The sequence below is a fragment of the Somniosus microcephalus genome, chromosome 10 (assembly GCF_052327205.1).
Source record: "Somniosus microcephalus isolate GS21.2 chromosome 10, FLI_Smic_1.0, whole genome shotgun sequence".
Taxonomy (NCBI): domain Eukaryota; kingdom Metazoa; phylum Chordata; class Chondrichthyes; order Squaliformes; family Somniosidae; genus Somniosus; species Somniosus microcephalus.
The window spans coordinates 128,524,652-128,552,485 of record NC_140996.1 but is presented as its reverse complement, the minus strand read 5'-3'; the positions used below and the strand labels follow the sequence as shown (position 1 = coordinate 128,552,485).

Below are 27,834 nucleotides of genomic sequence, written 5' to 3'. Positions count from 1 at the left end.
CATTTGAAGAGCCGTAACCCACAGGGCTACGGACCTAATGCTGGAAGGTGGGATTAGACTGGGTAGCTCTTTTCCGACTGGCACGGACACCATGAGCCGAATGGCCTCCTTCTGTGTCGTAATTTTTCTATGATTCTATGAAACATGGAACATGAAATTGTAATGCAGTGACAATAGGTATACAAATTTGCCACATACAATTTTATTTTGTTTGAGATGCGTAGTCCAATATTTTTCCCCTTTACTAGTCCATATCTCTAGTGAATGAAAGCATGACATGGGTAGCCTGCTCCAAGGCCACTGGTCATGCCACTGCTGAAATTCTCTCAAGAACTGTGGAAGAATGATCAAGTGAAGATTTCCCATCTGTTTCTTTCTTTCCCCATCTTTGGCGATGTACCTGTCGTTTACTTGGTGTCCCCTTCACCAGCACTGTAATCCAACCTGTGTCTTACTAAGCTGCTGTGCTAGTACTAAGAATCACAATATACAGGCGGTTTACATTTCAAGTAGTGGTACCAGCAATTCTTATGGTTCCATCCATCAGTGTACACTTCAATATGGTTAAATAAAGTGTTCTTCACTACATTCTTCTAACAATTGGCCTATAGCAGGCAAAAGCTCTACTTTATTATTTTTTAAAACTGCAACTGGCTTATGAGGTAGTTTCTAATTTAATTCTTTTGTTGTAATTCTGGCACAATTAGATGAACGATTTCCTTTGATACCTTTTACAAAAGTTGTTTTTGATGGGCCTCCGCAGAAATGGAGAAACAAAATGTAACTGTAGACAAGATATTGTCAAGTAATAGACAACTTCTGTGATATAAATCAATAATTACAATCTTGTTTCCTGTATAGAATGAACAGAGCTTTGAATACAAACAACCCAAATAAAATTTAACGGTGCTTCTTTTCCCCTCGATCTCTTGTATTTTTAGAAACTACAGATCTGAAAAATCCAGAGAATCTTTTCTGGAAGAGTTGATCTGTACAATAACAGAAAGGTCAGCGACCTGAAATGTTAACTCTGTTTCTCTCCTCACAGATGCTGCCTGACCTGCTGAGTATCTCCAGCTTTTTCTGTTTTTATTTCAGATTTCCAGCAGCTGCAGTATTTTCTTTTTGTACAATAACAGTGCTGTTCTAACTCTGAATAGTGCATAATATGGCTTTATAAAAACAACTTGGAAAGAAGACCAGAGTAGAAATAGATTAACTTGTATTTATATAGCGTCTTTAATGTAGTAAAACAGCCCAAGGCACTTCACAGGAGAGTTATCAAAATTTGACACCGAGCCACGTAAGGGGATATTAGAGCTGGTGACCAAAAGTTTTGTCAAAGAGGTAGGTTTTAAGGAGCATCTTAAAGGAGGAGAGAGAGGTAGAGAGTCAGAGAGGGAATTCCAGAATAAGAAAACTTCACATTCAAAAGCTAGATGTTACCTTTAAAAGTGAAACACTACTGGGTTATTGGAGGAGGAGCTTAGTAGCATATATTTTAAAATTGCTAATGGTTGATCCTGTTACCTGCTTGCATATATACCATTATTATTCTGAAATAAGAGTATATTTGAAATTATATTTCCAATGTAATGCTGCTGGAATTCCAGTAGGTGGTAATGTTCCAATATACTTTAATATTGAGGTCTGTTAATTTGATCCAACCCCTCACAGCCAGACAGAATAATGTAATATATATATCAAACTTAAAGCAAATTTGCTATTTTGTTAGGTGCTATTTGAGGAAAACATAAAAATGAAATTTCATTAAATGTAGTAAACAAATTCAGAAAGTTATGCACTTTATTACATATAGAACAAACTTTTATGTATGAACATATTTAGAACTGATAGAGTGGGTTGAGACATCTTCAGTCATCAGATAAAACAATACTGTGAATAAGAAAGCTAGAATCCATCCTGTAGCACATCTGTCCCTGAGAATTTTTGAAAATGATTTTACTGCTCTCTCTAAATATGTTCAAAATTATAATTGGCTTTGGAGCATAAACAAACTGATAATCTCCTGTTTAACATAATTCTACAGATGTTCTCAGTGCTAACCAAAGGCAAATTTTCAAATTGATTTAGAATTCAAGTTGCAAATCAGTCTTGCAGTGTAGTTCAAACCGTGATGAGATCAGCTGCACTAAGTGACTCCGAGGCTCCTGTTCAGCTTTTAGAAATTACCCTTCAAAAATCACCAGCCAGCTATGGGTACTGATAGAGAGAAGCGGAGGCAAAAAAAGGCAGGATGTTGCCCTTCAACAGGCAATAGGGTAAGCAAATAAAATAACCATTCAAAGTTTAAAATATGCATTAATAATCTGGAATGTCTGAATCCAGCAATGTAGAAAAGAACCAAAAGATGTCTATTGCCAAGAGTTTATTCCCGGGGTCTTGGCCATATGTTTGTTTGTTCACTTTGGTGGCCTGGGTTTACTTCTTTACACTTTCCCTACTGGACAGAACTATATAGTATTATACAATTCTAATTTTTAAACTGTTGGGAAAGTATAACATCTACAGTTGTGTATTGGCCACATTGCCTGCTGCACTGTGATTATGAGGACTCTAATATTTACTTTCATTACTATATCCTTCATGTGGTAACACTTTAGCACATAGTTACTCATGTATGGAGCAGAGGACAATTCCTCTGCAACACGATGGCATAGTGGTTAGCACTGTTGCCTCACAGCACCAGGGACCTGGGTTCGAATCCGGCCTCGGGTGACTGTGTGGAGTTTGCGTGGGTTTCCTCCGGGTGCTCCGGTTTCCTCCCACAGTCCAAAGATGTGTGGGTTAGGTTGATTGGCTATGATAAATTGACCCTTAGTGTTAGGGGGATTAAATACGTGGGGTTACGGGGATAGGGTGGGATATGTGTTGGTGTAGGGGTTACGGGGATCGGGTGGGATATGTGTCGGTGCAGGCTCGATGGGCCGAAATGGCCTCTATCTGCACTGTGGGGTTTCTGTGATTCTGAATAGGACTTCAGTCATTTTTGAAAGATAGGCCACCATATTTTAGCCTTTAATAACAACAGAAAGTGCAACAAACATTCAGCAGGTCAGGTCCACTCCTTTTTTCACCCCAACACCCCTTCCCCTTCGCCCGGCACCTTCCCATGCAAGCGCAGGAGATACAACACATGCCCTTTTACCTCCTCCCTTCCCACTGTCCAGGGCCCCAAACACTCCTTCCAGGTGAAACAGCGATTTACTTGTACTTCTTACAATTTAGAATACTGTAGTCGCTGCTCACAATGCGGTCTCCTCTACATTGGGGAGACCAAACGCAGATTGGGTCACCGCTTTGCGGAACACCTCTGTTCAGTTCACAAGCGTGACCCCGAGCTTCCGGTCGCCTGTAACTTTAATTCTCCCCTCCACTCCCACTCTGATCTTTCCGCCCTCGGCCTCTTACACTGTTCCAACGAAGCTCAACATAAGCTCGAGGAACAGCACCTCGTCTTTCTATTAGGCACTTCACAGCCTTCTGGACTCCACATCGAGTTCAACAATTTCAGACTATAAATTGACTCCTGTAGTTCTTTTTTTTCCTCTTGTTTCCTCACATGGTAACTGTTAATGTTGCTGCCATCATCATCCACACATCGTCTAGAGCCATCTTTTGTTTCTTAACTTGTCCCATTACCTTTTGCCTTACACGATCATCCCTTTCATCATTCAATCTCTCCTGCCTTCCAACCCATCACAGACCTTCCCTTTGTTCTTTCCTCCACTCCTCCCTGCCCCTGCTTAAAAATCTCTCCCCCCTAACCTTTTCCAGTTCTGATGAAGGGTTTGACCCGAAACGTTGACTCTATTTCTCCTCTCCTCGATGCTGCCTGACCCGCTGAGTGTTTCCAGCACTTTGTTGTTATTTCAGATTTCCAGCATCCGCAGTATTTTACTATTACATTTTAGCCTTTGTTCAGATGTCTTTAAAAGCTTAAAGAATTGTAATTCATTACAATAATGAATATGTCTGTCTTCATTTTACTGATCTGATCTAAAATAATACCAGCTGTACCAAAATATAAATATTGTTATAGAAAATTGATCTGGAGCTGTTCCAATATAAAAGCAAGGTTTTGATGCTGGAGCATATAAATTCTTTACTACCAATATTAGTAAGTCAGATAAAGGTCTCGACAGGAAAATACAGAAGGAATCTCGCCTTCACTACACCATTGCGATTTTATACTGTGACATACAAGAACTTCAGCAACATTGTTACGCCATCACAGAGTGAGATTCTCTATCTCATCGCAGGGAGCACCAATACCATCAATTTTCTTGTAATATCTTTTGTCACTCTTCCCAACCAGTGTTAATGAGGTGGCTTCTGTTAATCATAAAGGCTAATTAGGATTTTTTATTTATTTAAGTAATACACATGGCACTTACTAAAGCTTGGCCACCACAAACTCTTATCCCACTGATTTACGAATAATTTTAAATGACTAGCTGTGCAAAATTAAATGATGGTAGTTATTATTATGGCCACTGACTCAATAAGAAATTCTGGCTGCAAAGCATTTGGTTTGGCTAATGTTTAATCTGGCAAGAGCTGGTTAGAAAGGTGCTAAAACATATGAACTAGCCATTTACTTTTGTCTTTGGGCTGTCCCTTATTTTTACACTTGACAGTTGTGAGAAATTTCAAGCAAACTACTAACAAAATCCCCCATTGAGTTCTGGCCCATAGACTGCTGTTTCGTGGAGAAGTACAAATTATAACTGCATGTTTTCCATCACCGAGGGATGGCATTAATTCTGTTTTATGTCATTCTGGGAAGGATGACGGAGTTGTAAGCAATTGTATCCTGTAGCTGTACTAAAACACTCTCCAGAACTGTAACCTATGATTTATGTTATTTTTAGAAACCAGGTTAGTGGGGAGATGCCAATTACAGTGCTCCTGTAAAACACAAACTGTCCATTCTGATATCAGCCCTCCTACTTAGAACTACTGCATGGAAATTGTGAAGTGGTTTGTCCTACTGGTCAATAAGTGTGTATTACAAGCCACATGTGTCCTTTAGTTCAGTATATACGCAGAGGACTTTCCCCAGTGAATTTACTGATGAAACAAACAATTTGAAAAACCAAAAGGGTAGAAACCCACAGGAATAACTTGTCAAATGCTCAGTTTTGGCTATACAATGCTGAAAGCTGAATTAGTTAAGTGGTTCCCTTCGATTGTACAAAAGTGAGATGTCTCTTTCTAGCGTAGACCAGTTAAAGATTTGCTGACAAAGTAATTGGAACACATTTTTTCAATTATTAAACATATTGATTCCTCCTCTTCTAAATTTGCATTTGTTTTTGCTTCTCAATAATATTTTCTTAGGCCCCTCATATCATGCCTCTGCCAAGAGACTGGTTATAAAACCCACTTCAAGATCTCTGCCAATGCTGTCATTCACCCAGCTAATAGGATGTGCACGAGAGCAGGTCAGGCTGACTTGCACTTTAGATTTTAAGATTTTTGTTTCTCTACGTATGTCAGCCAGCTGAGATATAAAGCCTCTGACACAAACTTATATTTTAACACTGCCTGACGCAGGCTGTTAGTACGTTAAAGTGCTGCACCACAAGATCATGTTTCCCTCTGCATATTTTCAGCAGTTTCAAATGTTTCTGTTGATACCAACATCTTTCTACTGCAGATTTTATATGTGATGTAAAAAAATTAATGGAGCAAAAGTTATTCAACATTTATCATTGGCTCAGTCTTTTAAATCTTTTTTTTTAAATCTCCTATTTAACATGCACCCTATCAAAGTGAGATCTAATCAATAGACTTCTCTGTAATTATTCTGGAAGAAGCGTGGTTCGAGTAGGCAGGGTTCAATAATTGGAGGCTACCTGGCCCAGCTGCAATGAACCAAGTTGCAAGTGTATTATAATGGTCAGGTCATAGTTTGTGAGCAAAAAATACAGAACTGTACTTCTCAGCTATCCTATTAATTCAATAAATGTACTTTAATATCGAGTACTTGGGAGTATAAACGAGATATGGGCATTTGCTTCTCAGCTAGCTACAGCATATTACACTAATTAAGGCGGTGCAGGGAACTAATGGATGCACTGAAGCTTCAGACTGTTTTCAATTTGCTGACCTTTCACAGCAGAGTATCCAATTTTCCCCAACATTACTGTATATCACAGATTTGAGTTCTGCATCTGTCCATGTAATTTCCCTTACAAGAAATAGATTTACTAAAACTGCAATAAAAATCCCAACCTTCCATAAAATTGTCATAATAAAAACAAAATATTCAGCTTTCACTCATTGACGATGAAAAAAATATCAACTGGTGAACTGACATTGACAACCCAACATATCAGTTTGTACCTGTGCCACAGCAACTACTGAATTAGCATTGATTCAATATGGTTCACTCTTTGGTGACTGGAGATTGTCTAAGGCTAATGCTGCTGACCACCATGTCAGCAAAATAATTGCACTTCAAGTTTTCGTGGCCGAACCTCTTCCGTAGTGATTTTCAGGAGAAAGATTCTTTGTTGTACTCAAATTTTGTTCCATGTGAACTGGTTTTGTTGCTGAGCTTGTGAAGCTCCTTGGAGAGTTCGTTAGGTCCACAGCAAAAAACACCAACACATTTTCTGTCAGAAAGGGAGAAAAACAGAAGTGTTATTTGGAATGTGTTTCTCAGAGTAGCACTGCAGTTTATTTGGAAAATAACATCAACAGGTGAAAATTAGTGGAAGATATATCATCTGGGATATTTTACATTATCACCCTATCAGCTCAGGGCTAGCAACCATGAGCTGGATTTTGTCAATGGAGGTGCGTTGGGGACGGGACTGCTCGTTTTCGGGTTTTAGTCCCGCCCCCAATGATGTCTGGCCAACCCACGCTCTTTTCCCTTGATTGACCTCATTAAGCTTAACCGGCCAATTAAGGGAATGCTGGTGACAGAGGACATCAGCGTATAACATTTCATCTGTCAAAAATTTTTGACAGATAAATTGTCAGTGTTTGACAGCTTAGAGAAGCTGTCAAACACTGACAATCTCTGTTCTAAGGTGAGTCCTTGTACTGAAGGCTCACCAAACCTCTTTCCTCAGCAGAAATCAGATGGCTGCTACACCTGAGAATGCAGCAGCCATTGTCAGCTCTGCCGTTGAGATGAGGCACCTTCGGATCCCCAAAGGTTAAAGCCTGCAGGAAGAAACAAAGGTAAGTAAACTTTTTCTAACACTTTACACTCACCTCTCATACTTACCTTTCTACACGTGCACCCATCACTCACCTCCACAGTGCACTTTTCGATCCCTCTCACCCCCGCAGACCCACTGCTCGCCTCGTTGACTCTGGCGAGGTTTGCAGCTGTCGGGAAGCCCGCACTTGCAGGGGTAAAATGGGGATAATCTTCTTAACTGCCTGTTAACTACCTGTTAAATGGCTGTAATCCCCTTTCCGCCTCGAGGAGACGGGTCCCTGCACAACTCGGGGACCTGCCTCCTGGGAAGATGGCACGGAGGTGGGTTGGGAGCGGGTTCGGTACCCGCTCCCAGTTTCTGCCATTTTCCCGGCAGTCCCGCCTCCATACCTGCCTCCCCAGGGCTGGCAAAATTCCCCCCCATATTCCAGCTAAGATGGAACCAAACGTCTGAACCTTCATTTTAGGATGAATATTTACCTTAAATGTCTGATGATTTGCATAGGTGAGGGAAGTTTCCCACAGTTCACTGCGAATAACGGGGCCGATCTGCTGCTGCCAGTTTTCCACCCAGCAGTATAAGTTAAAATCTACCCCACATATTAACAATTGCCCTGAAATTATGTAGACAGTTGCTCCATGCATTTATCTGTGATTCTTCTCTCTGCTATTTTAGTTTATTTACTTTAAATGAGTTAATGCCTCTGCTAAAATAACAAAGAAGAATTTCAAACAAATGTGCTAAGCCTAATGTCTCATGGCATAATTTCAAGGCCAACATCTTTATTATTTTGCTATAAATTTTGAAAGGTGGACAACTTGTCCCTCAAAACTGGTTGTATCTACCTTTATCAGCGGGTAGCCTGCCGGTAATCCAATAAATCCTCAAACCAACCTCAATTCCATGCAGTACACATCTCACAAGTGGTTCTTTGAGGATTCTGGCTCAGAAGATAATCAATGTTTGGGCACAGGGGAAGAAATTGCTGAAAACAGCAAACACCCCATTCTGGACAAATGTACGTACTACTGACAAACATTTAATGAAACAATTCAAAAGCAGTTCAGAAATAGAAAAATTAAGAAAACCTTTCAGAAGAGGTCAAGCATGCCTTCCCCAAAGAAAAAAGTACCAAGGCATAATTCAAGACTTTGATATAAATAACATGAAATCCTTGACAAGCAGAAAGAGCTTAAAAATCCCAAAGGTAGATTTGCTAGGCACTGACAATTGTTATGAGGGAGTCAATGGACACTGGGGCGGGGAGGTACCAGAATATTGAAACAGGCTAAATTGTGCCCATTTTCAAAAGGGATGATAAATCAGACACAGGCAATGACAGGCCCACCAGTCTTGCGTCAATTCCATGTAAAATAATGGAATCAATTATCATGAGCAAACTTGAGGACTATCTGAACAACAACAGCCTAGTGAACAGCAGTCAACATAGCTTTAGATGGGAAAGGTCCTGCCTGACCAACCTCTTCGATTACTTTGAGGAAGGAACAATCCAAGTCAATTGCAGTAAATCATACAATGTTCTGTACTTCAACTTCTAAAAAGCATTTGATAAAGTTCCACATAAAATATTACTAATTAAGAGCAAAGCTTTGGGGATTTAGGGCAAAACATGGGTATAGATAAGAAACTGGCTGATGAGTAGGAAAGAAATGGGTACTGGTGAGGGGGGTAATGTCAGGGTGTGGAGAAGTACAGAGTGGAGTGCCTCAGGCTTAGGAACCACTACTGTTTCTTATTTACATCAATGACTTAGATTCTGAAACTCAATGCAAATTAGTTAAATTTGCAGGTGATATCAAATTTAGGGGGAAAATTGAAGGAAGCAGCCCAGAAACTACAGAATGAGCTCAACAAAGATTGTGGGACAAACAATGGCAGATGAAATTTGACAAAGTATTGCATGTAGCAAGGATAAATTGGTAACATGCATACTTCATGAATGGTAAACTCAAAACTAAACATGTCCAGCCAATGCACAACAGCAATCAAAGCCAATAGAATGTTGAACATAGCCAGAAAAGTGGAATAAAAAGCAGAGTATGTCATGATCAAACTGTACTGTGCTCTGGTCAGACTGCAAGGTCAGCACTGTGTCCAGAATACCACAACAAATAGTGGAAATAGGACAAGGGGACACAAGTTCAAATTAGTAAAACGTAACTTTGGGACTGATATCAGGAGGTTCTTCATGCAGAGAGTCATCAGAATTTAGAATTGACATATGGAGGAGGCGGAAACCCTGGAACCATTTAAGGAACAACCAGATGTAGGAATGGGTTCTTCTGGATTAATGTATTTAACTGGGTCAAATGGCCTTGCTCATCTGTAAGTATCTTATGAAAATTTACGAGGGGGTTTCATCTTTAAATTGGAGCGATACCATTTAGGAGTGAAATCAGGAAGCACTTTTTCACACAACGGGTAGTGTAAATCTGGAACTCTCTCCCCACAAGGCTATGGATGCTGGGTCAATTGACATTTAAGATCAAGATTGATAGTTCTCTCTTTGGTATGGATCAAAGGCGGGTAAATGGAGCTGAGGTACAGATTAACTATGATCTAATTGAATGGCTGAACATGCTCAACGGGCTAAATGGCCTACTCCTGTTCCTAACCCTTCACAATAGAAGTATTAAATATTTACAGGAATCACAAAAGATGTACCCCATCTCAAAGGCTGAATGCGGTTCTCCTGGTGTTCCAGTAACTTTCTATATCCTCACTGTCCAAGCCAGCATCTTATTACATCTGTCATCAGTACTAACAAGTAGTACCATGTAGTCTGTGATAGGACCTGTAAGCTCACAACTGGCACATCACAGAAAATAAATTTTCTGCTTTCACCTTCATGCAATATGCAGAAACGTAACATTTACTCACTGTCTGTTGCACTTGGCTATTTCTCCAAACAGAAGTTTCAAACGAGGTTTTCCAATAATAAGCCTTGAGTTCAGAGCTTGATATTTTTCTCCATTTAAACTCTACAGGAGGTGAAATGATAAAAACAGGAAACACTTTAATCAAAACAAATGATTGAAGAAAAGAGATCCACATTTTCAAAGACATACAAACATCAACAACATTCCAAAAAAGTTACTATCCTGCTCTTCCACAGAGCATTATCACATTTAGTTTCACTGCCATATGATTTGGAATACATGATTGAAAATTAAAGATGTGTCATTTCATCTTATTTCTTGTTTTCCGTAGTTCCACATTTTTCAATACATTAGGGCAAAATATCTGCCCCCCAAACCCCATTTGCAGCAGTTTATTAATGTTGTGTTACTGAGGAACAGGCAAACACAGCACTGATACAATGCTCAATGTGCTAAGTACCAATTTACTCAAATCAATTGCACTGTGTTCACTATTAACTCACATACCTGCCACAAGACCCATGGGGGAAGATTTTCTCTGTTATTTATAAAAGATAAGAACATTTATGATTTTGCTTCACCTAACAAGCACAGAAAGTTTCACCTTGATAAGTATTAGAGTAAAGCTCTGTCTACTGTGTCTCAATACTTGCAATGGAAGCAGTTCAGAGACGATTCACTAGGTTAATTCCAGAGATGAGGGCCCCGATTTTCGGCTTGTGTGGGAAATGGTCGGGTTTTCCCGAATGTGGGGTTTCTGACACACTAAAAAGTGTCAGCCAGCTCCACGCAATTTTCCCTCAATTGGCCAATTAATTCCCAGCATGTGGGAAGCCTTGCTAATTGTCCAATTCGAGTCAGAAATCCCCACAGTATGATGTCATCATTCGTGGTGCTTTCAAGGTCCATAGCAAGCACTGCATCCTCTGAAAGTTTCCAAACGAACCATACAGGATGGCAGAGGAGCCTGCAGCAGCTGTGGCCAGTGCCAGACCCCGAGCTGCCTTCAAATTCGATGAGGCTTCACTGCAGGCATTATTGGATGGGGTTAGGGCCCACAGGGAGGTCCTCTTCCCTAGGTCAGGGAGGAAGAGGCCTCCCACTGAGACTAATGCTGCATGGATGCAGGTGGCAGCAGATGCCAACTCGCTGGGAGTCACCAGAAGAACCTTGGCATTACATCTCTAACTCGTTCCTTTACTCCCCCACAGTACCATCCAGAGCCCCCGTCCTCACTTTGGAGGAGGAAGAGGTTGTGCAGCCAGACACCTCAGAGGAAGCTCCAACCTCTGAGGGCACAGCGTCAGCAGAAGTAAGCGCACCCAGCACCAGCGCGGACACTCACACCTCGGGGGGGACCTTCGGGACATAGAATAGTGTTGTCACCTGGTGTTTCACAGCTCACAAATGAGCCTCAGCAGATTCTGGAGACAGGGACAGCAGTGGAGAGTCCTCGTCGGAGGGCGCAGGACTCTGCCAGCTCAGCTCAGCTGTGCTGCATGTCGACCCTCTGCCTCTGGGTCCATCCGCAAGAGAAGAGGAAATGGATCTCCATGCACAGATGCAGGAGTCTCTGGCAGGTTTTGTCTCTAGGGTCGCTGCGAGTGTGGAGCGAATGGAGGAGTGCATAGCGACCATGAGCAGAGCCTTTGTGGAGTCATTGGCGCATGAACGCATCACCATGGAAAGGTTGGCAACCTCCATGGAGGAGATAACTCGCCAGGGTACGGAAAATATGGTGAGTGCTCATAAGAGAATGACATCACTAGAGGAGCGTTGGCCATCTGTTGAACAGAGAAACCAGATCTTCATGGACGTCCTTCTGAGTAGGACTGCCAGTGCAGAAACAGGTCCCCATGGCCCCCTAAAGCGCAGCAGGGTGCTCTCAAGCCACTTCCAAGCGCTGGCCCCTTCTGGCCTGTGCAGCTTCAGGTGAGTGAGCAGCAGCCTGGTGCTCCTGTTGCTGATCGTGCTGTTCCTGGTTCTGCTGCTGCCGCCTCTGCTGCTGGAGATCCTCTAATAGGAAGAAGGGAAGGAAAAAAAGGCGTCCCATGCTTCTGGTAGATGCCTCCACTGAGGAAGCGCTGAGTGAGGGTGGCGAGAGGGGCTTCCCAGGAGATCGCATTGGAGAAGTGTGTGAGGCTCCAACCTTCCACAGCTGTGCCTAAGCCTTGAAGAAGTAGCCCCAAACCTGCAACAAGGTCCTTCAACATACAAGTGCTGTCCCTTTAAATCGCAGCTTCTCCGATTGACCTGCAGCTGACAGCAAGCAAGCCGGCAAGCTTCACGCCAGGTCTCAGCAGCGGGGTTCCCCGCAGGTGGGTTTGATGTGGGGAAAGCCCGAAAGTTGCAACGGCGCCGGAGAAACTACCTCAACAAGCTGGTAATTGCTTATTAGTGCTCTGACGACCAGTCCCGCCAGCGGCGGCCGGGACTGAAGCGGGGCGCGGGGAAACGGCGGTCCAAAAGTCGGACGGGGCGGGGAATCAGGCGGGGGGGGGGTCCCGACCCGCTTTTTTGCCGATTTTCGGCCCCCGGCCGCATGAAAAGCTGCCCGACGGCGGCCAGAAAATTGACCCCGAGGGGTTTGACTTATGAGGAAAGGTTGAGTAGGCTGGGCCTATACTCATTGGAATTTAGAAGAATGAGAGGTGACCTTATCGAAACATATAAGATACTGAGGGGGCTCGACAGGGTAGATGCAGAGAGGATGTTTCCCCTCATGGGGAAATCTAGAACTCAGGAGCACAGTCTCAGAATAAAGTGTTGTCCTTTTAGAACTGAGATGAGGAGGAACTTCTTCTCTCAGAGGGTTGTAAATTTGTGGAATTCTCTGCCCCAGAGAGCTGTGGAGGCTGGGTCATTAAATACATTTAAAGTGGAGATGGACAAATTTTTGCAAGATAAGGGAGTGAAGGGTTATGGGGAGCGGGCAGGGAAGTGGCTTTGCGCCCAAGATCAGCCATGACCTTATTGAATGGCAGAGCAGGCTCGAGAGGCCAAGCGGCCTATTCCTGCTCCTATTTCTTATGTTCTTATGTAATAAATCTTATGGCCTAGATTTTCAGTGTGCCATGAGGTGGGCTTTTAGGCGTGCGGGGGGCTAAAATCCCAAATTCGGGGGTCCCGACACCATCCCGCCCAAAACCCGCCTCCACGTAAGTTTCAAAGGAGGCGGGTACCCGCCCCGCACTGGGACCCGCCGATCCGAGGCGGGAAGGGATTAGTGCCAATTAACTGCCTGTTAACAGGTAGTTAACAGGCAGTTTTTAGCCTAATCCCTATTTTGAGGGGTGTCATGTGGGATTCCCGACGGCTCCAAACTACACCAGGTTAGAGCAGGCGGGTCGTCGGGTTGAAGGACTTGGAGGGGTCGCGATGTCGGTGTTCAGGTGAGTGATGGGTGCGTGAGTGCAAATGTAAGTGTGTTTGGTGTGTCTAAAGTGTGTAAAGAAGTTTAAATTACCCGTACTTACCTTAACAGCCTTTCTTCCTCTAGGCATCGGGAGTCCATCACTCAGCCGGCACTGAAAGCAGAATGGCTGCGATCTGTCAAAAGTGACAGCCTTCAGCTTTCAGTACCGGTGAGAGTTCTAACTGAGTCTGTGGAGAAGGACTCAGTTAGAAGTAAGACTGTCAGTGTTTGACAGCTTCAAACAGCTGTGAAACACTGATATTTCATCTGTCAACACCTCTTGACAGATGAAATTTCAGTCTGTGACGTCACCTGTTGCCGGGTGGCCCTTAATTGGCCTGCTGAGCCCGCTGGGCAGGCTCAACAAGGTCAATCAAGGGAAAATCGCGTGGATTAGCCGGACGTCGATGGAGGGGGGACTAAAACCCGAAAGTTGTAGTCCCGCCTCCTTCCCGACTGCTGAATGAAAATCCAGCCCTATGTCTTTGAATTAGAAAATTGCTAATGTCACTCCATTATTTAAGAAGGGAGGGAGGGAGAAACCAGGTAACTACATATAAGTCAGTTTAACATCAATGGTAGGGTAGTTATAGGAATCTATTATCAGAGACAGAGGCCGGAATTTTTACCGTGGAGTCGGGTTGGGTGCGTATGGGCCAAGTAGCGGGTCGGGAACATGATGTTCTGTTCAGCGCATTCTTCAGTGCGACTTTAACTCAATGGCCCTGCTTAAAGTAGTCATGCGTGTTTCCCGGCCCAATTAAATGGAGCGGGTCTGATGACGTCATCGATAACTCGTTTCCAGCGCTGATACATAAAGCAGCCTTGCACTCAACTCATTTGAAGGTTGCTAGAGGAGTGTAGAAGGTGAAATACAAAGGGCTGAATACTGTTCTAAACCAGCAATGATGGACACACAAAGGCAGAGGGCTGCACCATGATTTTCTGACACATCCCTGCATGCTGTGGTGAAGGCAGCCAGAGCACGCAGGGACGTCCTGTTCCCTGCTGATAGGTGAAAGAGACCTCCAAAAGATACCAAAAGAGCCTGGCTGGATATAGCTGAGGAGGTCAGCAGCAGGGGTGTGGTCAGGAGGACCTGGATCCAGCGCAGGAAATGATTCAATGATCTCATGAGATCAGGAAAGGTGAGTGCAATGCCACACTCACCTACATCCTGCTGTGCCTATCACCACATCCCCATCACTCTGCCTTCCCAAGCCTACTCTTGCACATCATTCCTCACACCAACATACCTACTAGGTCCACCCATCCCTCTCTCTAGATGTACCTACTCTCATCCTCTTCTGACTAACCACCCCTGACGCTCACCCTCATCATAATGCAATCATAGCAAGTAACACCACAGAAAGAGGCCAGTTCGCAATGTCACCCCACTCCCTCATGTTCACCCTCTACAGATGTAGCCCATCCATTTCTTACACTCATTCTTACTCTCACTCAAACTTCTCTTCTTTCCCTCCTTGCAAGAGAAAAGAGCCCAGAACACGCTGGAGAGGCAGAGAACCGGAAGTAGTCTTCAAGGGGCTTTGGAGATATCGGGAGTTGCAGAGATGCTGGTGGTGGGAGGTGGAGAGAGGGGGACATCCCAGCAACCTGGTGACAGAATTACATCTCATACAGCCACATGGCATACAGCAGTCACTCATACGGTGACTGGTGTTAGCAGCCAGCGAAATGCCATCATGTGCATAATGGTAATGTTACCCATTATTATTATAATACTTCTAATTCATCTCTATACTCTCCCACAGGTCCATCAAGTCCCCCCTGCCTCCACTATCCAGCCGGAGGAAGAAGACGACTCCTCAGAGGAAGCTCCAGCCTCTCATGGTGCACCGTCAGCAGACCCAAGCACACCCAGCACCAGCACAGATACGCACACCTCGGTGGGTCCTGTGCGCCATAGAGTAGAGTTGTCACCTGGTGTCTCACAATTCACAACTGAGCAAGAGCAGATGGTGGAGACAGGGACAACAGTGGAGACTCCTCACTGGAGGGCACATGACGCTCCAAGCTCTGTTGAGCTGTATGCACATGCTGAGCCTCGGGGGCTGTCAAAGAGGGTGGTCTGGGAGGGGCAGCAACAATTGCATGAGGCTTTGGCATCATTTTCAGCCGCGATGTCTGCAAATGTACAGAGAATGGAGGAGTCCATCTCCAACATGAGCACCACCATGTCGCAGGCGATGGTGACGATGTGCTCTTCCATGGAAAGGATGGCCACCTGCATGGAGCAGCAAATGCGGCAGTCACATGAGCACATGCCAGCTGTGGACAACAGATTGCAGACATTCAGACCTCCTCTCTAGAAGGGATATAAATGTAGACTTGGGCGTTCATCACCCCACTGCTGTGCAGCAAGGTTCTCTCCAGCTCCTTGCTAGTAGAGAAGTGCAGGTGGCCCATGAGAGGGATGATGGTGAGAGAGGACATGGAAGTGGGGGCTCTTCACAAAGCAGACCCACTTCTCCCCCATTGCCTCCCCCTCAGTCAGAGCCCCCCATGCTGCCTCAGATCCTGATGGCCGAGTCTACTCCTGCACAGTTGCAGGCGGAGCAGTCTTTGTCGGGGCCCTCACAGGCTCCAAAACCCAGAGGATGTCCACCAAAAGTGTCTAACAAGTCACAGCAGGGAAGTGAGCAGCCTGCCTCTACCTCTGCTGAAGCCACAGGGGTTGCACCTCATAGAAGCACCGGAAAAGAAAAATGACACAAAAGTAGATGCACAAGAGTATGCACATGGGTGTATGAAAAAATGTTAGTGTTAAGTTTGAGTTATTTTGATGACACACATAAATGTATTTCTTTGCACCACTTTCCAGTCTTGTCCATTTTTGCCTGCTACCTGGGAAGTGGCTTTGTCACTTGGAGTGAATGGTGAGACATTAATTAACCTGGAGCACTGGGTGTTTGGGAGAGAGGAATGGTTTGGAAATTGTAGGGATGCTTTATGGTGTTGTGGGGCGGGGGGGGGGGGACACTTAATACAGCACGAGGCAGGATTGCAGCAAGTTAAGTAAATCTGGCCATGAGGAGGCCATCCTGGGCCGCAAGGTGCGCCGCTGCTGGTACCATCTGGAGCTCAGGTTCCTCCTCCTGCTCCTCTCGTTTTCCACTTGCTCCTCCGCCTCCTTATCATTCCCTGAGGAGGCTGTGCGTTCTGCGCCTTGCTCCTCCTGCAGCTCCAATCCTCGCTGCTGTGCTATGTTGTGCAGTGCGCAGCAAATGATGATGATTCTGGAGACCCTGGCTGGTGTGTACTGAAGGGCTCCTCCAGATCTGTCAAGGCATTTGAAGCACATCTTCAGCATGCCTATTGCTTGCTCTATGGCACATCTGGACGACATGTGGCTCTCATTATAATGTTCCTCAGCCTCGTACTTGGCGTCCTCAAGGGAGTTATGAACCACATCTTCAGTGGATAGCCCTCGTCTCCAAGCAACCAGCCATTAAGTCTGTTTGGAGGTGCGAAGAGCTAAGGGAGGGTGGACTAGCGCAGGGCGAAAGAGTCATGGTAGCTGCCAGGGAATCTGGTGCAGACGTGCATGATCATCTTTTTATAGTTGCAGACGAGCTGCACATTGAGGGAGTGGAAGCCCTTGCAGTTCACAAAGACTCCTGGGTGATGTGGGGGTGCCCTGCACCTGTGGGAAGTCAGCCAGAGCCACAAAGCTGAGAGCCCGCTCAGTAACACTGGCTTCATCAGTGGCAAAGTTCACATAAGTGGCTGACTTGTGAAACATGGCATCGGTCACCTGGGTGATGTATCTGTGGGCAGCCAACTGTGAGATCCTGCAAGTGTCTGCTGCAGATCCCTGGAAGGAACCTGAGGTGCAGAAATTGAGGGCGGTGGTGACTTTGACAGCCACTGGTAAGGCATGTCCACCAGCTCCTCCAGGCAGCAGGTCTTGTTCCAGCAAGCTACAAATGTCTACAATGACCTGGCGCGATAGCCTGAGCCTCCTGAAGCGCTACTACTCAGTCATGTTGAGGAAGCTCATCCTCTGCCTGTATACCCTGTGTTGGGGGTATTGCCTCCAGTGGTGCCCCCCTGTCTCCTGTGGAGCATCAGGTCATTGAGGAGAAGGCTGCTGATGTTGTGGCTGCTGCTGGTGGGGCTCATCTTGGTCCGATTCTGAGGACCAAGGTGAGACAGCATAAGGGGCACCAATGCTGATGTACAGGAAACTCTCGATTTACCGGCACCTAAATAACCGGAAATCTCTGTTAACCGGCAAAATTCAGGAATAGGTTCAGGTAAGTTTTACTTCATATTAGTGGCCGTTCCTGGATCTGTGGCTGTGTAACCAGGGTTCATGCACCTGTTGCTAAGCAACAGGGACACCTGGATCTTGTGGTCGGGGTGCCTGCACCTGTTGCTAAGCAACAGGGAAGCCTGGATCTATTGCTGTGTACGGGGCTCTCGTACCTTTTACTATACCTCTCTGTAATCCGGACTTTTTGATAAACTGGCACCACGCCGGTCCCATCGGTGCCGGATAAAAAAGAGTTTCCTGTAGTAGGTGGCATGTAAAGTGGAGATCAGAGGGCCAACCCCTCCATGTTGTGATACTGAGTAGCAATGTGCTGAGAGTGGCTTCCGAGGTTTCAGAAGTCACCTGCAAACTGTTGACACCTAAATCTGTGGACAAAATGGAGTGAACAAGAGCCTTTTCATGAGGCAAGTAATGAGGTGTAATGTTGCAGTATTTATGTGCTTTTCCCAGCTCTCAATGAATGGACTTGCCAATAGAGACCGAGCTTCCGCCTCCCCTTCACAGGAGGGACATCCGAGCTGCGTGAATCCCGTGCTCCTGCAGAAAAGTCAGAAGCTGGCATTAAAAACCCTCTTAAGGGTATCTCAACAAGCAGTTAATGGCCCCGATTTTCTGGCAGCCGTCGGGCGGCTTTTCATGCGGCCGGGGTCCGAAAATCGTGGAAAAAGCGGGTTGGGACCCCCCGCGCCTGATTCCCCGCCCCGTGCGACTTTTGGACCGCCGTTTCTCCGTCACCCGCTTCAGTCCCGGCCGCTGCTGGCGGGACTGCTCGTTGGAGCACTAATCACCAATGATCACCTTGTTAAGGAAGATTTTCCGGGGCCGTTGCGACTTTGGGGCTTTCCCCACATGAAACACGCCTGCGGGGAACCCCGCCGATGAGAGCTGGCGTGAAAACAGTTAGCTTGCTTGCTTGCAGCAGCAGGTCGCTGAGGGCTGAAGAGATTTAAATAGGCAGCATTTGCAGGCTGCAGGATCTTGTTGATCAAGGCTTGGGGGAACTTTTTGAAGCCTTAGGAGCAGCTGTAGAAAGTTGGAGCCTCACACACTTCTCCAGTGTGAGCTCCTGGGAAGCCCCTTTCACCACTCTAACTCAGCACCTCCTCAACGGAGGCATCTGCCAGAAGCATGGGAGGCCTTTGGTACCTTCCCTTCCTGGCATTAGAGGATCTCCAACAGCAGAGGCGGCAGCAGCAGAACCAGGAACAGCACGATGAGCACCAGGAGCACCAGGCTGCTGCTCACTCACCTGAAGCTGCACAGGCCAGAAGGGGCCAGCGCTTGGAAGTGGCTTGAGAGCACCTTGCTGCGCTTTAGGGGGCCAGTGGGACCCGTTTCTGCACTGGCAGTCCTACTCAGAAGGACTTCCATGAAGATCTGGTTTCTCTGTTCAACAGATGGCCAATGCTCCTCAAGAGATGTCATTCTCTTATGAGCACGCACCATGTTTTCCGCACCCTAGCGAGATATCTCCTGCATGGAGGTTGCCAACCTTTCCATGGTGATGTGTTCATGCGCCAATGACTCCACAAAGGCTCTGCCGATGGTTGCTATGGACTCCTCCATTCGCTCCACACTCGCAGCGACCCTGGAGACAAAACCTGCCAGAGACTCCTGCATCTGCATGGAGATCCATCACCTCTTCTCTTACGGATGGACCCAGAGGCAGAGGGTCGACATGCAGCGCAGCTGAACTGAGCTGGCAGAGTCCTGCGCCCTCCGACGAGGACTCTCCACTGCTGTCCCTGTCTCCAGAATCTGTTGAGGCTCACTTGTGAGCTGTGAAACACAAGGTGACAACACTACTCTATGTCCCGAAGGTCCCCCCCGGGGTGTGAGTGTCTGCGCTGGTGCTGACGCTGTGCCCTCAGAGGTTGGAGCTTCCTCTGAGGAGTCTGGCTGCACAGCCTCTTCCTCCTCCACAGTGAGGATGGGGGCTCTGGATGGTACTGTGGGGGAGTAAAGGAAGGAGATAGAGATGTAATGCCAAGGTTCTTCTGGTGACTCCCAGCGAGTTGGCATCTGCTGACACCTGCATCCATGCAGCATTGGTCTCAGTGGGAGGCCTCTTCCTCCCTGACCTAGGGAAGAGGACCTCCCTGTGGCCCTAACCCCATCCAATAATGCCTGCAGTGAAGCCTCGTCGAATGTGGAGGCAGCTCAGGGTCTGGCACTGGCCACAGCTGCTGCAGGCTCCTCTGCCATCCTGTATGGTTCGTTTGGAAGCCTTCAGAGGATGTAGTGCTTGCTATGGACCTTGAAAGCACCACGAATGATGACATCATACTGTGGGGATTTCTGACTGGAATTGGACAATTAGCAAGGCTTCCCACAGGCTGGGAATTAATTGGCCACTTGAGGGAAAATTGCGTGGAGCTGGCTGACACTTTTTTGTGTGTGTCAGAAACCCCACATTCGGGGAAATCCAACCATTCCCCACACAAGCCGAAAATCAGGGCCAATGACTTCAATGAGGTCGCCCGCCTCTGCTGATCGGGTCCGTGTCGTGCCTTCAAAGCCGCCCGAGTTAAATGCGCAAGGTGGCGGGATGACAGTGGGTTCCCAACGCGCTCGCAATTTCCGGGATTTTTACTGCAGACCTGCCCCCAAACCTGCACGCTCGGCAACGGGAAAATTCCGGCCAGAGTGACTCAGCATTTGGACAAGTTTAAATCTGATCAAAGAGAGTCAGCATGGATTTGTGAAGGGTCTGTCATGTCTGACTAATTTAGTTGAATTTTTTGAGCAGCTCATTCATATGGTGGATAGGGAAGTGTCTATGCATGTTGTATTTACGGACTTCCAGAAGTCTCCGCAAAAGACATTAGCAAAAATGAGGGTGCACAGAAGAGGAGGTAACCTTGTGACATGAGTTAGTAATTGGTTGGGAGGTAGGAGACAGAGTAGGGATAAAGGGTTTGTCTCTAGTTGGCAGGGTGTGACAAAAGGCTGGTGAGGGAATGGTGAGACCAGAGACCCGAGGCCTGGTGAGTATTTAAACTCACTTTCGCGGGCTTTTTCTTAGAGGCTTACCAATTTCAGACCAGCGGCGGCATTCCAGAGCCACGTCACGATTCAAAACGTGACGCGGGCAGGAGGGAGCAGCTGATTGGGTGGGTACGGACAGGTTAGTTTGACAGTTAAGGTTCATAGTTTATAAAGTTTAGACGGTCTTAATTTTTTGTGGTTATAGTTTCTAGTGCTAGTAACAAAGGGCCATTGAGTATATCATTTAATTGGTGGTATTGATTTGATTTAAGTTAATTTGAATTAATTAAAGGGTAATCATGGCAGGAGAGCTCTGTGCCATGGTATGCTCCTCCTGCACTATGTGGAAAATCAGAGACACTTCCTGTGTCCCTGACGACCATGTGTGCGGGAAGTGTATCCAGCTGCACCTACTGACAGACCACATTGCGGCGCTGGAGCTGCGAGTGGATACATACTGGCACATTCGCGATGCTGAGGACATCGTGGATAGCACGTTTAGGGAGTTGGTCACAACGCAGGTAAAGGCTGCACAGGCAGGAAGAGAATGGGTGATCACCAGGCAGAGTAGTAGGCGCAGGCAGGTAGTGCAGGGGTCCCCTGTGACCATCCCCCTCTCAACCAGATATACCACTTTGGATATTGTTGGGGAGGATGGCTTATCAGGGGAAGGCAGCAGCAGCCAACTTCCTGGCACCATGGGTGGTTCTGCTGCACTGGACAGGAGGAAAAAGAGTGGGAGAGCTATAGTAATAGGGGATTCTATTGTAAGGGCAATAGATAGGCGTTTCTGCGGCCGCAAACATGACTCCAGGATGGTATGTTGCCTCCCTGGTGCAAGGGTCAAGGATGTCTCAGAGCGGCTGCAGAACATTTTGGAAGGGGAGGGTGAACAGCCAGTTGTCATGGTGCATATAGGTAAAAAACGGGATGAGGTCCTAAAAGCTGAATATAGGGAGTTAGGAGGTAAATTAAAAAATAGGACCTCAAAAGGTAGTAATCTCAGGATTGCTACCAGTGCCACGTGCTAGTCAGAGTAGAAATAGAAGGATATTTCAGATGAATACGTGGCTAGAGGAATGGTGCAAGGGGGAGGGATTCAAATTCCTGGCACATTGGAACCGGTTCTGGGGGAGGTGGGACCAGTACAAACTGGACGGTTTGCACCTGGGCAGGACCGGGACCGATGTCCTAGGGGGAGTGTTTGCTGGTGCTCTGGGGAAGGGTTTAAACTAAAATGGCAGGGGGTTGGGAACCTGAGCAGGGAGACAGATGAAAGGGAAACAAGGATAGAAGCAAAAGACAGTAAGGAGAAAAACAAAAGTGGCAGTCAGAGAAATCAAGGGTTTAAATCAAACATGGCCACAGTAAATAATAATTCTAAAAGGTGTAGGAGTGTTAAAAAAAAACAAGGCTGAAGGCCTTGTGTCTTAATGCGAGAAGCATTCATAATAAGTTGGATCAATTAGCTGCGCAAATAGAGGTAAACGGATATGATATGATTGGGATTACGGAAACATGGCTCCAGGGTGACCAAGGCATGGAACTCAACATCCAGGGGTATTCAATATTCAGGAAAGATAGGCAAAAAGGAAAAGGAGGTGGGGTAGCATTGCTGGTTAAAGAGGGGATTAACACAATTGAAAGGAAGGATATTAGCTCTGATGATGTGGAATCTGTATGGGTAGAACTGAGAAATACCAAGGGGCAGAAAACATTAGTGGGAGTGGTATACAGACCTCCAAACAGTAATGCGGAGGTTGGGGATGGCATTAAACGGGAATTAGAGATGCGTGCAATAAGGACACAGCAGTTATCATGGGTGACTTTAATCTAAATATAGATTGGGCTAACCAAATTAGTAATAATACTGTGGAGGAATTATTCCTGGAGTGTATACGGGGAGAAGCGATCATAATATGTAGAATTCTTCATTAAGATGGAGAGTGAAGTAGTTGACTCAGAGACTAGGGTCCCAAATTTAAATAAAGGAAACTACGATGGTATGAGGCACGAGTTGGGTAGGATTGATTGGGGAATGTTACTCAAAATGTTGACGGTGGATAGGCAATGGCAAACATTCAAAGATCGCATGGATGAACTACAGAAGTTGTTCATCCCTGTATGACATAAAAATAAAACAAAAAGGTGACTCAACTGTGGCTAACAAGGGAAATTAGGGATAGCATAAGATCCAAGGAGAGGACATATAAATTGGCCAGAAAAAGCAGTAAACCTGAGGATTGGGAGCAGTTTAGGATTCAGCAAAGGAGGACAAAGGGATTAATTAAGAGGGGGAAAATAGCGTATGAGAGTAAGCTTTCAGGGAACATAAAAACTGACTGTAAAAGCTTTTATATATATGTGAAGAGAAAAAGATTGGTGAAGTCAAGCGTAGGTCCCTTGCAGTCAGAATCAGGGGAATTTATAATGGGGAACAAAGAAATGGCAGACCAATTAAATACATACTTTGGTTCTGTCTTCACAAAGGAGGACACAAATAAGCTCCCAGAGATGTCGAGGAACATAGGGTCTAATGAGAGGGAGGAACTAAAAGAAATCAGTATTTGTAGGGAAATGGTGTTAGGGAAATTGACGGGATTGAAGGCCGATAAATCCCCAGGGCCTGATAATCTACATCCTAGGGTAATTAAGGAAGTGGCCCTAGAAATAGTAGATGCATTGCTGGTCATCTTCCAAAATTCGATAGACTCTGGAACAGTTTTCATGAATTGGAGGGTAGCTAATGTTATCCCACTATTCACAAAAGGTGGTAGAGAGAAAACAGGGAATTATAGACCGGTAAGCCTGACATCGGTAGTGGGGAAAATGCTAGAGTCCATCATAAAAGATGTAATAGCAGAGCACTTAGAAAACAGTGACAGGATCGGACAAAGTCAACATGGATTTACAAAAGGTAAACCGTGCTTGACTAATCTACTGGAATTATTTGAGGATGTAACTGGTAGAATAGATAAGGGAGAACCAGTGGATGTGGTGTATTTGGACTTTCAGAAGGCTTTCGATAAGGTCCTGCATAAGAGATTAGCGTGTAAAGTTAAGGCACATGGAATTGGGGGCAAGGTACTGACTTGGATAGAGAACTGGTTGGCAGACAGGAAGCAAAGAGTTGGAATAAACGGGTCTTTTTCCGAGTGGCAGGCAGTGACTAGTAGGGTACTGCAGGGGTCAGTCCTAGGACCCCAGCTATTCACAATATATATAAATGATCTAGACGAGGGAACTAGATGTAATATCTCCAAGTTTGTAGACGACACAAAGCTGGGTGGGCGTGTGTGCTGTGAGGAGGATGCCGAGAAACTCCAGTATGATTCAGACAGGTTGGGTGATTGGGCAGAAGCATGGCAGATGAAGTATAATGTGGATAAATGCGAGGTTATCCACTTTGGTGGCAAAAACAGGAAGGCAGATTATTATCTGAATGGCAATAGATTGGGAGAAGGGGAAGTGCAATGAGACCTGGGTGTCCTTGTGCACCAGTCGCTGAAGGTAAGCATGCAAGTGCAGCAGGCGGTTAAGAAGGCAAATGGTATGTTGGCCTTCGTAGCGAGAGGGTTCGAGTACAGGAACAAGGATGTCTTGCTGCTGTTGTACAGGGCCTTGGTGAGAGCACATCTTGAGTATTGTGTGCAGTTTTGGTCGTCTTATCTGAGGAAGGATGTTCTTGCCATGGAGGGAGTGCAGCGAAGATTCACCAGACTGATACCTGGGATGGCAGGAATGACGTATGAGGAGGGATTGGGTCGATTGGGCTCATACTCACTGGAGTTTAGAAGAATGAGAGGGGATCTCATTGAAACTTATAAAATTCTAACAGAACTAGATAGGCTAGATGCAGGAAGGATGTTCCCAATGGCTGGGGAGTCCAGAACCAGGGATCACAGTCTAAGGATAAGGGGTAAGCCATTTAGGACAGAGATGAGGAGGAATTACTTCACCCAGAGAGTGGTGAACCTGTGGAATTCTCTACCACAGAAGGCAGTGGAGGCCAATTCATTAAATATATTCAAGAAGGAGTTAGATATATTTCTTAAGGCTAAAGGGATCAAGGGATATGGGGAGAAGGTAGGGACAGGGTACTGAATTCGGATGATCAGCTATGATCTCATTGAATGGCGGAGCAGGCTCGAGGGGCCGAATGGCCTACTCCTGCTCCTATCTTCTATGTTTCTATGTAGTGTTCCCCAGGGATCTGTACTGGGGCCTCTGCTTTTCACCATATACATTAATGACTTGGATCAAGGAATAGAGAGTTGTATATCCAAGATTATAGGTGACACTAAGTTACGAGGCACAGTAAGTTGTGTGGATGGGGGAAGGAAGTTATAAAGGGACAAAGGCAGACTAAGTGAGTGGGCAACATGATGGCAGATGGAATTTAATGTGGGTAAATATGAGATCATCCACTTTGGATCTGAGAAAGACAAATTGGAATATTTTTTAATGGTGACAGGCTAGGAGCTGTAAAGGAGCAAAGAGATTTTAGGGTCGGAATTTTCCAGGGTGATAGCAGGCGGGAATGGAGGTGGGTCGGGTAGGAAATTTGAAAAAAGTGTGAGCGGGTCGGGAATCCACCGTCATCCTGCCCCCATGTGCTTTTCCCATGGACATGTTTGCCGGTGCAGCAGCGACCTGACCAGCAGAGGCGGGCGACCTAATTTAAATCATTATCAGCTTGTTTGCAGACACTCAAGAACCTTTTCCCCCCTACATTTTAAATTTCCCTGCATGGTCACTGGATTCATGCATCTCGGGATCCATGTCTGTCAACCTGAGGTGGGAGTTGAGTGGCCATTACTCCAGCTAATTAGTTGACAGCATTAAATGTAATAGGAAAGCTCCCACCTGACAGCTGATCACTTTCCTCAGGCAGAAGCTGTTGCTGACTACATTCCCAGCACAGATTGAACTTTCTGCAGGCTGCAAGCATTTCCAGTAACGTCTCCATCCAGTATCATCTCATTGGAAGAACCTCTTTCATCATTGACAGATTGCTTCTGTCAACTCTACTTCACCTGCCATCTCTTCCATCAGCATGGGTGCCATTTATGCTGTCTCATCTTGGTCCTCAGAATCTGACCATGATGAGCCCCAACACCAGCAGCACCAGACACACCAGCAACAACAACAACAACAACACCAGCAACCTTCTCAATGGCTTAATGCTCCACAGGACAGAGGGCATCAGCGTAGGGCTGCACTGCGCCGGAGGCAATACCTCCAACATAGGGTATACAGGCAGAGGATGAGCTTCTTCAACATAACTGAGCAGCAGTGCCAAAGGAGGCTCAGGCTATTGCGACAGGTCAGTGCAGATATTTGCACATTGCTGGAGCAAGACCTGTAGCCCAGAGGAGCAGGTGGACACGCCTTACCAGTGGCTATCAAAGTCATCAGTGCCCTCAACTTGTTCACCTCAGGCTTCTTCCAGGGATCTGTAGCAGACATTTGTGGCATCTCTCAGTCGGCTGCCCACAGATGCATCACACAGGTCACCGATGCCCTCTTTGACAAGTCAGCCAATTATATCAACTTTGCTACTGATGAAGCCAATGTTACTGAGCGGGCGCTTGGCTTTGCCACTCTGGCTGGCTTCCCACAGGTGCAGGGCATCATCAACTGCACACATGGCCATCAGGGCACCCCATCATCACCCAGGAGTTTTCGTCAACCACAAGGGCTTCCACTCTCTCAATGTGCAACTGGTCTGAAACCATAGGAATATCATCATGCATGTGTGCGCCAAATTCGCTGGCAGCTGCCATGACTCTTTTGTCCTGCGCCAGTCCACCCTCCCACAGCTCTTCGCACCTCCAGACATACCTTCCGGCTGGCTGCTTGGAGACAAGGGCTATCCACTGAAAACCTGGCTCATGACACCCTTGAGGAGGCCAAGTACTAGGCCGAGGAGAGATATAATGAAAGCCACATCTCCACCAGATGTGTCATAGAGCAGACAATAGGCATGCTGAAAATGTGATTCAGATGCCTTGACAGATGTGGAAGAGCCTTCAGTATGCACCAGCCAGGGTCTTCAGAATTATCGTGGTCTGTTGTGCCCTGCACAATATAGCGCAGCAACGAGGATTAGTGCTGCATGAGGAGCAAGGCACTGAGTGCACAGCCTCTTCAGAGGAGGAGGAGGAAGAGGAAGAGGAGGAGCATTAACTGGAAGACAGGAGCTGGAGCAGCCTGCACTGCAGATGGCACCAGCACTCAAGCACATTGCTGCCCAGGAGGCCAGGGATGGCCTCATCATGGCCAGATTAACTTAACTTTATGTAGTCCATTCATATGGCTGCCACATGCTTCGCCAGGTTAGCAACACCCGACAGCCACACCATTAAGCATCCCTACAATGACCAATACATTCCTTTCACAGTCACCACTATTGCTGGAGATAGTTATGTCTGACACTTCACTCCAACTAACGAAGCCACTCCCAATGGTGCACACAAATTTGTCCAAGACCGGAAAGTTTGGAAAAGAAAGAAATTTATGGTTCACATTAAATAAACTGAAACTTCACATCAACATTGAATAAAACACCCAAGTGGCTACCCTTGTGAATCTACTTGTGTGCCATCTTTCTCTTATGAGTGCTTCTACGTGGTGCTACCCCTGTGGCTTCAGCAGAAGTCGAAGCAGCCTCCTCACTTACCTGCTGCAACTGCTTATACACTTTTGGTGGTCGTCCTCTGGGTTTTGGAGCCTGTGATGGCCCCACCAAAGTCTGCTCCTTCTGCGAATGTGCAGGGGCAGACTCAACCATCGCTGTCTGGGGAGACATCTGGGGCTCTGGCTGGGAGGGTGGCAATGGGGGAGAAGTGTGAGTGCATTGAGAGGAGCCCCCACTTCCACGTCCCTTTAGGCATCATCCCTCTCATGGGCCACCCGCACTTCCCTGCAAGCAAGGAGCTGGAGAGCACCTTGTTGCACAGGACCCACATCTACACTGGCATCCCTCCTGGAGAGGACATCTATGAGTGTGGCTTTGTACTCACC

General features: G+C 46.2%; 1 protein-coding gene across 1 annotated transcript in view; it reads right to left on the bottom strand.

Moving 5' to 3' along the window:
- Nucleotides 1-1,215: 1,215 nt before the first annotated feature.
- The window catches only part of nox4 (NADPH oxidase 4), a 265,875-nt gene continuing 239,256 nt past the window's right edge, over nt 1,216-27,834 (bottom strand). The window contains exons 17-18 of the mRNA XM_085998801.1: nt 10,107-10,207; nt 1,216-6,644 (exon numbers count right to left, since the gene is read on the bottom strand). Of these exons, the coding sequence (XP_085854927.1) occupies nt 6,524-6,644; nt 10,107-10,207 (222 nt within the window). The 3' untranslated portion in view covers nt 1,216-6,523. The remainder of the gene's footprint in view (nt 6,645-10,106; nt 10,208-27,834) is intronic.